Here is a 13,539-nt window from a genome sequence, read left to right on the forward strand (position 1 = left end):
ATGGTGTGTTTCCCCTGGGGCCCGTGCAGCTGACAGCGGTGAGAAGGAGGGAAGCAACAGGGCTGCAAGTCCAGGTGGGGACAATGCCTTCGAGCCCTGGAATCCGGGTGCTGGGGGGTTGGCGCCCACGGTGCTTACTGAGCTGGCTGCCCAGGACACCCTTTTAAACTCTTCCATCCTGCAGCCACTAAATGACCCGGGGGCGTGGCCACCGGTCACGCTTCTTGGCTGGGTATCTCCCGGGGCTGGACAGGCCGGGAATGTGCAGATGGGGCCCCCATCCTCATCCCTGCAGGAAGTAGCTTCCCGGGACTGAATCTAGAGCTCACTCTCATCAGCTCCCATTTCCTAAATAATGAAGGACCGGCTCATGGTTGCCTGGCAGCACTATCTCCCTGGCAACGGTGCTGAAGAGTGAGGTGCAGGTCCCCAGCATTAAGAAAGGATGTGCTCAGGAACATGGGGTGACATGAGGCAGATGGCTGGGCCCCCGCTGAATGATGCCATCTCCCTTGTTCAAACACAGGAGCCTGAGACAGGGGCGGGGCGGGGGGGGGGGCGCACGCAAGTCCCCAAGGGGACACTGCCACCAAGGACACCCAGTCAAGAGTCAGGTACCAAACTCTGCGGCCTCAACAGTGCATCAGAGAACAAATGCTTCCTGTGAAAAAGCATCATTGTGCTCCCCGCACCCAGATCACATCTGGGGCAACTGTTAAGAAGCCTGTATGTATACGTATAGCTGGTTCACTTTGTTATAAGGCAGAAACTAACACACCATTGTGAAGCAATTATACTCCAAGAAAGACGTTTTAAAAAAATAATTAATTAAAAAGAAACCTAGAGTACCCAAGGCCCACGGCTCAACGGCAGGGTGTCAGTTAGCATTTCCTTTGCACGGTCAGAGAATCCACACCCAAAGCAGGCTACTTGTGTCAAAAGCACGAGGCCATACAAGGTGCCAGATGGAATGTGGATAGCTCCACACTCAGTGGCACCCCTCCAAGCCTGCATCCCCTTGACAGGTAAGTGCATAGCCGCCATCTTCAAAACTGGCAGAACTTCCAAAGACACAGGCTGCAAACAAAGCCCTTTTCCCTCTGTACATTTGTAAGGCACCGAAAAACGTAGCTGAGGCATATATACTCTCACACTGCCCCTGCTCGTACCACAGGACCCACCCTAAGCCAATGAACTCCTGGCACAGGTGAGTCAGCCCAGCAACCCTAGCAACAGGTCAGAGACCAGCCCCCAGCAACTCAGCTGGATCCTAAGCCCTTCCGGTCCAGTGGCCAATGCTTGGGGGGGGGGGGGTCTCACTCCTCCCATGGGAGACAGGGCTAATCCAACACAGCTCTCACGGATACAGCCTCAGAATCCTTCTTAACACAGTGTTCCTGGAAAAAGCCACTAGTAGGCTAAAGATGGGATGCGAAAACAAAGGTAGCTGTCATCCTTACTGTCCGTCCTGCAGGAGTGTGGACGATCCACTGGCACCAGATGTGGAAGCCCAAGGAACCAGGCACATGTGGGCTTCTGGGGCTAGAATAAGACACCATCTCCAGCAGGGAAGAATAACCACCTCGGAGAACGCTTCTCAGAACAGCTTTGAACCCAAGTCACAAAAGGCCAATCACCCTGACCAAGAAGGTGGAGGAGAAGGACGCCTTCCCCACTGGCACCACCTCCTGACAGCTCCCCGAGCCTTGCCCTGGTGCCCTGGCTGTGCCTGCCTCTCACCTGGATCTGCCCTTTGCCCATGATCTTGTCCACGATCTCGTTGTTGTCCTTGTTGACCTTAGTCTTGTCATAGCACTTCTCGTAGCACAGGATCCTCAGGGACTGAGACCCCTCCAGCTCAATCTCGAACTCCTGGGGAAAGAAGGGACAGGGTCCTGAACCTCCAAAGCTGACCTGGCTTCCCAGTGGCTTCCCGCCCCACCATTGCAAGGGTGAGAGGGGGTGAGGTGGGCCTGTGAGGACCGCGTCGTGAGGCCTGGCGCAGCGTCCTCATTCTCTGGAGATCCAGAGGCCTCCGAATCGCTGAGGAAGTGGAGTTTAGGGCTTGAGCTGTAACGCCGTGTCCAAATACAAACCCGAGATCAGAGCCAGAGGAGCAGGGAGGTGGGGGCAGAGGGACAGAGCTGGCCCAACAGCAGGCCTGGCTGTCCTGGACCAGCCAATAGCACATGAGCACCAGGAGTGGGATGGCACGGTGGGAGACAAGCCCAGGGGTCCCCATGGCGACACCAGCCCCTCCACTCACCTCGTCCCACTTGGGCTCTGTGGTGTCCCGGAACACCCTGGTTTTGGCTTTGCTGACAAAGTAGCCAAAGGAATCCACCTCCAGGGTACAGTACAGGTCTGCGAGGGGACAGGCAGAGACACACCGAGTGAGGCCCGAGGCTCAGGAACCCGGGAGGGAAAGGGGGATCACTCATCGGTCCCCCCAGCATCCGCATGGGCGGTCTGCAAATCCACACACTCCCTCCCGGGCTCAGGCCCTGGCAGTCTTCCCCTCCATGGGTGGTGCCAAGGCTGTTTCCCAGGGTAATGGTGTGTGTTGGAGGGTGGCTTTGGGGCACTACAGCCAATCCTCTGCAGTGTGAATCATGAGGCCAGGGGCAGAGGTCAGAGGATGGACATAAGTGGCCCTCCCAGGCCCCAGGAGCTGCCCACCTGGGCCATCCTCCATCAGAAGGGCTTTCCTACAGAGGGGAGAGCGGGTACAGCCATCCCTGAGTTGCCTCTAACTGGGTGTGACAGAGACTAGATGTAACCGGGTATCCGAGCCCAACAGGCTGTGAGCGCAGGTAAACAGGCGAATGACGCGGAAGGCCTGACGCACCCTGGCCTCCATCAGAGCAGAGACGCGTCTGGGTGGCTGAGAGATGGAGGGGCGTGAAGGGCCCCTTAACTGATTCTGCTACGAGCGAACCCTTTGTCAGGGGCCAGGGGACAGTTCCTGGGATAAAAGGAAGGGCTTTGCAGTCAGACTGTCCAGGTCAAATCCCAGCTCTGCACAGACCCCCTACCTCTGTGCCTTCCTGCCCTCATCTGTAAGTCAGGAATGACGACGGTGCCTGCACCCTAGGCCTAATGTGACGAGTTTACTATGACAAGAAGCCGTGGCTGAAGATTCCCAAGGCTTAACTCCCTGAGTCAGAATGAATGCCTGAGTGGGTCAGGGGGCTGGGGGAAGGAGAAGGTGAGGACGGTCTGGAGGTGAGGGGAGACCCTGTAGCAGCACCTCACCCCATGTCTGAGCACCCTGACCCAGTTTGAGAGGTAAAACCCCTGCTCTGGGGCAGTGGGATGCCCCACCCCTATGGGCCTGCTCCCTGAGGCCCATCCCAGCCAAAAGGACGCAGAGAGACAGTAAGCAGGAGACATCTGGGCACCTGGTCCAGCTCAGTGGGCAGCAGACTTGGGTGTGTGTCACAGCCCCGAGGAGCTGACTGACCAGGAATATTCCTGGGCCACCCCCTCGCCAGGGCATTCTGTGGGTGTGGGGAGGGTCCTGGAAGCTCTCGCATGTACCACCAGCACAGCCTGGAGTGATGAGAGGGGTGGTCCTGGCCACATCGAGAGAAGGGCTGCTCTAGAGGCAAAAACGTGGGCTTCAGAGTCAGAAGACATGGATTTGATGCCACCACCTGTGTGCCCTACTGGGCCACCTGGGAAAGTCCCTGGAGCCTGCTGGGCCTCAGCCTCTTTGTGTGCCAAGTGGGAATGGCATCAGTGACCTCAGAGGGATGCCAGGAGAATCAGAGCAGATAACGCACCTGAAAGTGCTTTGAACGTGTCAAGCACTATCCACTTGCTGGCCACGTTTGCGTTTTCTCCAGCATCTAGTAAGGGACCGAGGCACACAGTAGGTGTCTGGAAATAAACTACTTTGTTCAGCATTTCTGAGGTCCTGTTCATCCAAGGATTAAGGAGATGTGGTTTCTGTTCTCTACGAACTCATAGCAGAAGAGGCAATTTATTTTAATTTAATTTAATTCTTTTTTTGCGGTACGCGGGCCTCTCACTGCTGTGGCCTCTCCTGTTGCGGAGCACAGGCTCCGGACACGCAAGCTCCGTGGCCATGGCTCACGGGCCCAGCCGCTCCGCGGCATGCGGGATCTTCCCGGACCGGGGCACGAACCCGTGTCCCCTGCATCGGCAGGCGGACTCTCAACCACTGCGCCACCAGGAAAGCCCGAAGAGGCAAATTTTAAGTGACAAAACAGTATGACAGGTGCTGCCTTGGGGTGATGGGAACACAGAGAGGGGAGGCAGATTTACTGCAGGAATTCAGGCTTCACAGTGAATGTTTATTAAATGACTGTTTGCGAGCCAATGGCATAACCTCTCCGTGGTGCTCTGCAGGGAGAGAGGCAAAGGGCAGATCTCATCCGCCAGAGGGGAAAAGAGGGAGTGAGAGGAGTCAGGAGCCCTGGGTTTCTGATCCTACGTGATGTTAAGTCCTTTTATCTCTCTGTGACTCAGTTTTCTCATCTGGCAAATGGGGAGAAACTATTAGCTGTCTAACTGACTCACAAATTCCTACAGGGAGAAAAATTAGATAAAAATGGAACTGTATTTTGTGAAATACTAAGAACTGCACTAATGTAGTAGATGGTGATTTAGAAGGAAAAAGAAAGTGTGTGTGGCAGTGTGCTGGCACTACACATACAGGTCATATTTAAGCCTGCTCTTAGGTCTGTATTAACAAGCATGATTGCCTTTTATGGAGAAAGAAGCTGAGGCTCAGAGAGGTTAAGTGACTTGCCCAAGGTCACACAGCTTGTAATCGGCAGATGTGGGATTGGAGCCCCGTATTTCTGATACCTGGGGGTGGGGAAGGGCTTGGGGAAGAGCAGACCTTGGAGACAAAGGGCAGGGATGATCCCCCGCCAAGAGGAGCTGGTTCCTGGCCTTTGGGGGAATGCCCCACATCTCAGAGGAGCTGGCAGGGTCCCAGCCTGGGCAGACAAGAGCAGAGCAGGTGAGCAGTGGGAGGCCCTATGCAATGGGTCCACAGGGACTTTCTGTGAAAGGATGAACAATGGCCCGCCCAGCCTCTTCCTGGGGCTGGTGGCCAGGGGTACTTACTGGCTGACTGTTTAAACCCCTTGGCAGAGTGGACGATGACATGGAGGAAGCCATAGAGTCCTGGAGACTCGTCGTCTGCAAGAGAGAAAAGCCCCCAGGGAAGGGGGTGATGAGAGGTCTGCTTCTTCCCCTCCTGACCCCAGGCTGGTTGGATGCAGAAAGGGCGGGAGACAGTCTGTGCCTTGGTCCGACAGCACCACCTGGTGGCCAGATGAAGAAGCTTCCACAGTCCACTGCTTCCGGGAATGTGGGCCGATGCTCCTTTCTCCCTCCACTCAGCCTGGGTGGCCAGTTCACACCTTCCTCCTGGGCCAGGGACTTCGTCCCATTTCCCGCGGGGCACTTTCCCTCCCCCATGAATCCTGCCTAACCCCTGACTGCCCGACTCAGCTTAGCCTTCCGAATTGAAATTAACCAATATTAAGTCACTCTGTGCCAAGCAAAGAGAAGGTCCAGCTCTGCCTCCTCTTTGGGACATGCGGGGCAGATGACCCCCACTGTGGAGGAGAGCTTGCTTTCAAACCCCTCCCTTACTCCAGAACCTCCCACAGGCTCCTCAGCTTGAACAACATACTCCCTTGTTTGGCATTCAAGGCCTTCTAAGATCTGATCCCTGGAAACTTTTAGCCGTATTTCTCATACACTACTCTCATCCACCTACCCTTCCCCTCCGCCACCACCCTACTCCATGAACTGGCTTCCATGAACTGACGACCTCAGGAACATATTAACAACACAATCCCAGTGCACCAGGGCGCCAGATCTTCTCTCCAGCCAGAGGTGGCCAGGGAGTAGAGGGGGCTGTCTGGAGACTCAGCAGAGAACAACCCCTATTCAAACTGTGTACCTGGCAACTGAGTCTTCCCAGCCCAGCGGAGCAGAGATCAGCTATTTGTAGCTGAGTGTCTAGCTAGGTCTTTGTGCAAGGCCCCAGCAATGCCCTGGGGGCTTGGACCTGCTGATTTGAGTAACCTTGGGTTCCAGATATTACCGTCTTTATTGCTGGTGACAGGAATGTTGTGTACAGTCCTAAGTTTGAAACAGGATCCCGTGAGCACCTGGAGCTCCACTGAGCTCAGGACAAAGGCCTGGAGATCTGCAGGAGGAGACAAGAGAGAAGGGAATGTCACCACAGGTCCACTAGGACCTACTGCTCTTCCTTGGGGGCTACTGCAGGAAAAAAGCTGAGCTCTAGGGGCAGAGTGGGTCACTGGCAGGGAGGGAGAGTAGACATTCAGCTGGGAATAGTCACGGGTGCTGCTGGAGGGGTAAGAATTGGAGGGTCTAACTAGAGGGGTTCACGAATGTGTGTACGAGACAACAAGAGCAAGAGACAGAGAGCTGGACAGCCCTGGGCTTTGGGTCAGTCCTATTGCTAATTCATCGTATGCCTAAAGCAAATCACCATCAGGGTAGCGTAGTTGGGGCAGGGTTTTACCTTTCTTCTGTAGTTTCTGAATTGCTTCTCTCCACTCTGACCTCTCATAGTCTGAGGACAGTAGGAACAGGTAGCTCTGTAGAAAGGAGAAGAGAATTCAGTAGGATGACCAGAGTCAGGCCAAGGACATTTCTGGATCCTGGGGCCCACAGTGAAGCTCCTTTACCCAGGTACCCCTACGCTTGGAGAAGGGCAGCTAGGAGGAAGGCCTTCCTCCTAGGAAGCCTGGTGACAGGAGTGGCAGTGCCAGTGATAGCTAGCAGAGGGCACTGGCTCCCCATCAGCGGGGAGAGGGAGTCCAGGGCTGGAGCCATGGCAGCCTCCTTGGGAATTGGGGGCCTGAGTCCCTGATTCCCACGGGTCAGGGCCAGGAGCTATAGAGAGTGGGCAGCCCTGGACCGAGGAAGGGAACTGTCTCTGTTCCGTCCCCACCCTTCTGACCTTTCCATTCCGATTGTGGATCCGAAATGGGATTGTGGGGGAATTGAGCAGCAGCAAGAACTCATTCTCAAACATCTTCTTTTTCAGGCGCTCAATGGCCCGGCTCTGTCCTTTGTTGGCTTTCTGCGGGGGACAGAGGGCACAGACAGTTCTCTTCACACTCAGACTCCACTTCTCACCCAGTAGCTCTATGTACAACATTCCCCTGTGTATTCATCATTTTTTTCCCTTTTCTATATTTTATGATGATTTGATATCTTGGGGGGCCTAGCCAGCCACAGAGAAAACTGCTCCTCCCAGGACATGCTAAATCCTAAGCTAGTAAATGACTCCTCTGTGAGTGCGTCTCTTGTGTGCAGACCAATCGATCTTGAGTCCACACCTCCAACCATCTCCTTTAACGAACTCACACACAATCCAGTATTTCCTCTGCCCTAGATAACCCAGGGCAACTAGACACCACTACTCTAGCCCAGAGCCTGCTGCCTTATTCAAACTAGCCAGTCCTAAGTTGTTTCCTGTGGAAAACACAATCCAGGCTCTGGGCCACGCACTCCCCACGCTCCTTCTGCCTCTTGACCGAAACTGGTGCTCTCCTATGTGGCACGCCCCCTTCTCTTGGAAACTATAAGTAATAAAATAAATATAAGTAATAAAAATCTTCCAGTGGCATCAGCATCTCTGAGTTGTCACTCATTCATCTCCATAAATTAGATCCCGGGTACCACTGAGACACCCTGCTTAAAAACTGCAGACACCTTTCAGCATAAAGACCCCACCTCTGGCCTCCCACGCGGGGCCTCCCCTGGCTGGGCTCCAGCTTCCACGCCCAGCCGATGTCCCGTCACTCGCCCCCTGCACCCTCCACCCCAGCATCACGCTATTATTATCCCTGTTCTCTAACAAGCTGTCCCCCCTCTCAGCCAGTGTTCCCTTCTCCAGTTTTTCAAGTTTATATTTTATAAAGGATCCCTTTCCTTTTATTAACTGCTATCATGTTTCATATCTCTGTTCCAACGCCGTCCTCAAGCTCCACGGTTAGAATGCACCTCTGAAGCACTTTTTTTTACCCACTAGACTGGCAAGATTGTGACAATTGCTCACAGCTGGTGCTGTGACAGTGTGGGGGAACAGTGACTGTGACACAATGCTGGGGAGAACATGATCGGATGCAAACTTTTCAGAGGTAAATCTGGTAATGAAATGCACAAGCCCTCTGCCCCAGACATCCCACTTGTAGGGAATCTACCGGAGGGAAATATGAGTGCAGACTAAAGAACGAGAAACAAGCTGAAGACTCAAATACGTTGTCATGTAGTCGAGCAACAGAAGAGGATGCAGCTGTTACAAAGGATCTGATAGGGCTTCCCTGGTGGTGCAGTGGTTGAGAGTCCGCCTGCCAATGCAGGGGACATGGGTTCGTGCCCCGGTCCGGGAAGATCCCACATGCCGCGGAGCGGCTGGGCCCGTGAGCCATGGCCGCTGAGCCTGCGCGTCCAGAGCCTGTGCTCCGCAACGGGAGAGGCCACAACAGTGAGAGGCCCTCGTACCGCAAAAAAAAAAAAAGGATCTGATAGATTAAATTGCAAAACAGCACGTGTAGTCTAATCTCATTAAAAAATACATACACACAAACACACACACACACACGTATAAGCATAGAAGAGTCTAGAAGAATACACCTCAAACTGGTGATAATGGTGGGGTGATGATAATCAGTTCTACTCTATACACTTTGATATTGTGAGCATTTCTTGTTATAATAAGCTAGTGTTACATTGGTAATTAGAAAAAAAATTGTGTTTAAAAAATACTATTGGGCTTCCCTGGTGGCGCAGTGGTTGAGAGTCCGCCTGCCGATGCAGGGGACGCGGGTTTGTGCCCCGGTCCGGGAGGATCCCACGTGCCACGGAGCGGCTGGGCCCGTGAGCCATGGCTGCTGAGCCTGCGCGTCCGGAGCCTGTGCTCCGCAACGGGAGAGGCCACAACAGTGAGAGGCCTGCGTACCGCAAAAAAAAAAAAAAAAAAAAAATACTATTAAAGAATAAATTGCTGCTTCTTTTGTGACTCAGAGAACAACACTGTGCCTCTCCAGTGACTCTTATCACGTTGTGTCACATGCTGTGGTCACACACAGGGATGTCTTCATTCTCCACTGGATACGGAGGTCTGTGAGGCATCTGGCACACCCCTGCAGCCAGCAGCCAGTAGAGGTGTGTAAGCATGGATTCAACTAAGCAGAAGGCCATGTCTGCACACCCGGGGAAGGACAGAGGGCACAAAGCCTGCTGCTCCCAGGACCAGGTGAGAAACATGCATGCAGGATGCCCCTGAAGTGGGGATGCTGGACAGAGCCTGATGGGGAAACAGGCTCCACCGAGGCAGGGTAAGCCTGGCTGTTCAGGAGGAGCACACCTGTGCTTGTCAGGGGGCTCCCTCTGGGCAGATGCACCCGCAGTCTGACCCTCAGCCCTAGGACATTCCCCTGAACCAAACATCCCTGGGGTTACTACTATGGTCTTCCTCTCCGCTGTTCAAAGAGAGATGCCTGGGTTTAAAGACCCCTTAGAGGCCATTTGGTCATGTATTTCTCAACAACTGTTCCCAAAGCACCTATTTATTACGTGCTGAGTACTAGGGCATAGGACTGGAGCAAACAGCCCCCTCACTAGAGCTGAAATTCTAGTGGGGAAAAGAGAAAGCAGAGCGTGCAACTTTCATTCAGTACCAACAAAGCAAAGCAAAGAGGTAAACGTCTGGAACCAGGAAGCTGGGCACCCAACCTAGACTGTAGCGGGCAGACATCAGGGAAGGGTCATCAGGTGAGGTTAGGCCTAAGGCCGAGCCTGGATGGGTGAAGAGGAGAGACAAGGCCAACCAACCAAGCCCCTCCACGCTCTTCCTTCCATTCATGCGTAAGGCTCTGCCTGTAAGGTGCTTTCCTCTAGCCACTGTTTTCAAATACGTGAATTTAAGGCTATCCATTGTCCTCTAAAGAGCACTTTGGCTACATCCCATGGGTTTTGACATGGAGTGCTCTCATTTTCAAGCAGGTCTAAACAGTTTGCAGTTTCCATTTTGATTTCCTCTTTATCTTGAAAGTTTTAACTTCCCAGGCATATATTTAACTATATTCTAGCTGTTAATTTCTAATTTTACTGCACTGTAGTTTGTGAACATGACCAGTACACTATCATTTTTTCTTTTCAATTTGAGATTTCCTATGCAGTCTAATACATGATAAATGTCTGTGAATGTTCCATGTGTGTTTGACAGAATCTCAGTTCTCTGTCAGGACACAAGATTCTGTGCATTTTTAGATCAAGTGATATTCAAGGCTCCCTCTGTTATTTATTTGCCAACTTGATCTGTCCATTTCTGAGGGGCCTCCCAGGTCCTTTCTCTTGCATACATCTTGCTTTTCCTTAAGAAGGACTTTTTCTTCTCTTGCTTTCCTATTCTGCAGTGTTTGGCATACACTGTTCCCCAGGAAACGTCCCATAATTAACCCCACTGCATTCCGAGCACTGACTCCTCCTTGGCCCGCCCTCCATATGCTCTGTGCTAATGGTTAGAGTCTTTCCCTGGGCACATAAATGTATCTTGAAGACTATAAAGAAAGACCTCCCACTCTTACATCCTGCCTCCCTTGTCAGACTCCCAAACCTTACCACTTCCCCTCCCTCCACCTCCCTGGCACACCCAGTTCAAAGGGCCCCAATAAAAATGGCCTACTTCCCTGCCCCAGCTGAGGCCAGGCTCTGCTTACCTCCTTCTGGATTTCACTCTTAAGGGCAGAGATCTTCATTTTCATGTCCTCCAGCTCGTGGTCTGGGAAGGGGTGCACCTGGGGACTGGCCTCAGATTCCTCAGGGGATGGAAACACTAGGTCAGCCAGGGGGATGTACCATTTGCAGTCATATTGCTGGTGCTTCCTGCAAACAAGTCAGAGGGAGATGTGAGCCAGAGAGGAATTTGGATCTTCAGGCCTGAATTGCTGGAACCAAACACCACCTGAAAGGGATTTACTAAGAACTCATCACAGGCAAGAACGATCCCCCTCCTTGAGGAGCCTAATCAGGAAACACTTGTGGAATTATGAGAATTGGGTTCTAGGGTCAGGCAGCAGTAAGGGCTCTGGACCTTGGGCCTGTCATTCTTCTGGCCCAGAACAACTGATGTTCTTAAACAGCCCAAACCTCTAGGGTATGAGCAAGAGTGGTCTCATGCCTTCCTGTTCCCCATCCCACACTCTTCCTTCCCTTCTAGCCTGTCTATACTTAGCTTATATTCATTATCTTCTAAGCTAGAGATAGAATACAGACGCTATTTTGAATGCCAACTTTTATCAATAGAGGTCACATGGGATACTGAGTTGAGGATTATAAAGCCACATCCAAGGGACTTCCCTGGTGGCGCAGTGGTTAAGAATCCGCCTGCCAATGCAGGGGACACGGGTTCGAGCCCTGATCCAGGAAGATCCCACATGCCGTGGAGCAACCAAGCCTGTGCGCCACAACTACTGAGCCTGTTCTCTAGAGCCTGTGAGCCACAGTTACTGAAGCCCGTGTGCCTAGAGCCCGTGCCCTGCAACAATAGAAGCCACCACAATGGGAAGCCCACGCACCACAACAAAGAGTAGCCCCCACTCGCCGCAACTAGAGAGAGCCCGCACACAGCAATGAAGACCCAACGCAGCCAAAAATAAATAAATAAATTTATTTTTTAAAAAAGGGAGTAAAAAAGAAGTAATCTCTGAGAATGTACCTTAAAAAAAAAGCCACATCCAAGTCTAACGAGAAACGGTGCCATGGTCCACTAGTAACGTCTGCCTTGGGCAAAGGACTTAAGGCAGAGGTACGTATACTTACGACTGTCACCTCCGATTTAGAATCATCTCAAATGTCATCTAGTTCCAGGGAGTCATCCCTTCTTTTGAAACTCATAATAACCTCTCCTTCTCTCACTTCCCCCAGGACTTTGGTTTGCACCTCCCTGCAACACTGAGCGTATGGCTTGTCTCCCCTGGCACACCGTAGATGATAAGGAAATACAGCTGGAAGGATGTGGGAGTGAATACTGAATAAGCTTTTCTGCTCATGACACAGGGACACCCATATCACTGGGTATAGTGACGGAGCTGGAAAGAAGCTTTCAAGTCAGATTAAGGTTCAAATCCCATCTCCTCCACTTCAGTTGTGCGACCTCGGGCAACTTATTTAACTTCATTCTAAGCCTTTTCTCTCATCTGTGAGATGGGGATAATAATACCTACTTTGTGGAGTCGCTGGGGAGATTAGAAATAATATATTCAAAGCATTTGTCGTGGCACCTGGCACGGCATAACCACTCAATAAACGATACCAGCAGATTTAATGAATATTCACTGAATTGCAGTTAGCAAAAATTTAGAGATGTCTAATAAAAGGAGAATGCTTAAGTAAATTATGGCATATCCACTTGTAACATCACGCAGGAAAGTAAAATGATGATTATGAAGATTAGGCAGCAACAGGGAAAATGCTTATGACGTGAAATGGAAAAAGCAGAGCCCCAAATTGGGTATTCACTCTGATTACAAGTATACGAAGAAACATAAGAACATTTTAAAAAACTGGAAGGAAATACAGCAGCAGGAGACCGATGCTTATGTTCAGGTGGGTGACGGGGTTTTTTTTTTTTCTTCTGTAATCTGGCTGCATTATCTTTACAATTAAAACCATGATTTATTTTTAGAAAAAGGCTATGAAGTAAAATAAAATTAATTAATATGTTTTTAAAAAGGGGGAAAAAAATGCAGACTGCCCCCGGTTGCTGAGGGGCTCCACAGCGGGCAGGGTCTAGCTGCACTCCAGCCCCCCATCCTGCACACTCACCCCGCCGATGTCTTCTTTAGCTTGGCGCACAGTAGGACGTCTGTGAAGAGGAAGACATGCCGCAGCTTCCGGGAGCCCTCCGACACTTCCACCAGGAAGCCGTCCTTCACCAGCTGCCGCGTCTGAGGGAGATGGTACACCCGCCCCCGCCTGGGAGTCAGCCCAGGGCCCAGCCTGCACCCATCCAGCTGTGGGGGTGAGGGTGGAGCTCCAGGGAGGGACCGTAGTGTCTGGTGGTTAAGAGCACTGGCTTTGGGGTCAGGGACATGGGCTTAAATCCAGACTCTGCCACTTCCTGGCTGTGATCTTGAGGGCAATTTCCCCGATTTCTCTAAGCCTCAGTCTTAGAAACTGTAAAATGGGGATAACGATATTTGCCCCGCAAGGTAGGAGTCATGGTGTATGTAGAACAGTTAGCACAGTGGCCGGCATGTAAGATGTGATCAACAAGCGGTAGCTTTCCACTTCCCTGCAGTTCTCAACAGCTCACACCTGGATGGACCCACCCTGGGTCATGAACACTCCCTCCCACCCCCACCATAAAACCCCCCTAACGCTGCCTAAGATGTTGATCTAGTTTCAGCTAAACCTCGACCCGCAGAACCACTCAGGCCCATTTACACTGTCTCTGACCCTGGACTTCCTTCCATGGGGCCATCACAGTGTCCTGCGGAACCTGCAGCC

At 52.1% G+C, this 13,539-nt stretch overlaps 1 protein-coding gene across 2 annotated transcripts in view; it reads right to left on the reverse strand.

Annotated features, from left to right (window-relative positions):
• The window catches only part of ABR (ABR activator of RhoGEF and GTPase), a gene marked incomplete at its 5' end in the record, with an annotated part of 92,674 nt that overhangs the window by 36,768 nt on the left and 42,367 nt on the right, over positions 1 to 13,539 (reverse strand). For both annotated transcript variants that reach the window (XM_082678749.1, XM_082678750.1), the window contains 8 exons: positions 1,741 to 1,872; positions 2,267 to 2,364; positions 5,101 to 5,175; positions 6,092 to 6,196; positions 6,539 to 6,614; positions 6,980 to 7,102; positions 10,749 to 10,914; positions 12,856 to 12,977. In XM_082678749.1, coding sequence (XP_082534875.1) covers positions 1,741 to 1,872; positions 2,267 to 2,364; positions 5,101 to 5,175; positions 6,092 to 6,196; positions 6,539 to 6,614; positions 6,980 to 7,102; positions 10,749 to 10,914; positions 12,856 to 12,977 — 897 coding nt within the window. The remainder of the gene's footprint in view (positions 1 to 1,740; positions 1,873 to 2,266; positions 2,365 to 5,100; positions 5,176 to 6,091; positions 6,197 to 6,538; positions 6,615 to 6,979; positions 7,103 to 10,748; positions 10,915 to 12,855; positions 12,978 to 13,539) is intronic.

Source organism: Grampus griseus (assembly GCF_964374135.1).
Source record: "Grampus griseus genome assembly, chromosome: 20".
Classification (NCBI taxonomy): Eukaryota; Metazoa; Chordata; class Mammalia; order Artiodactyla; family Delphinidae; genus Grampus; species Grampus griseus.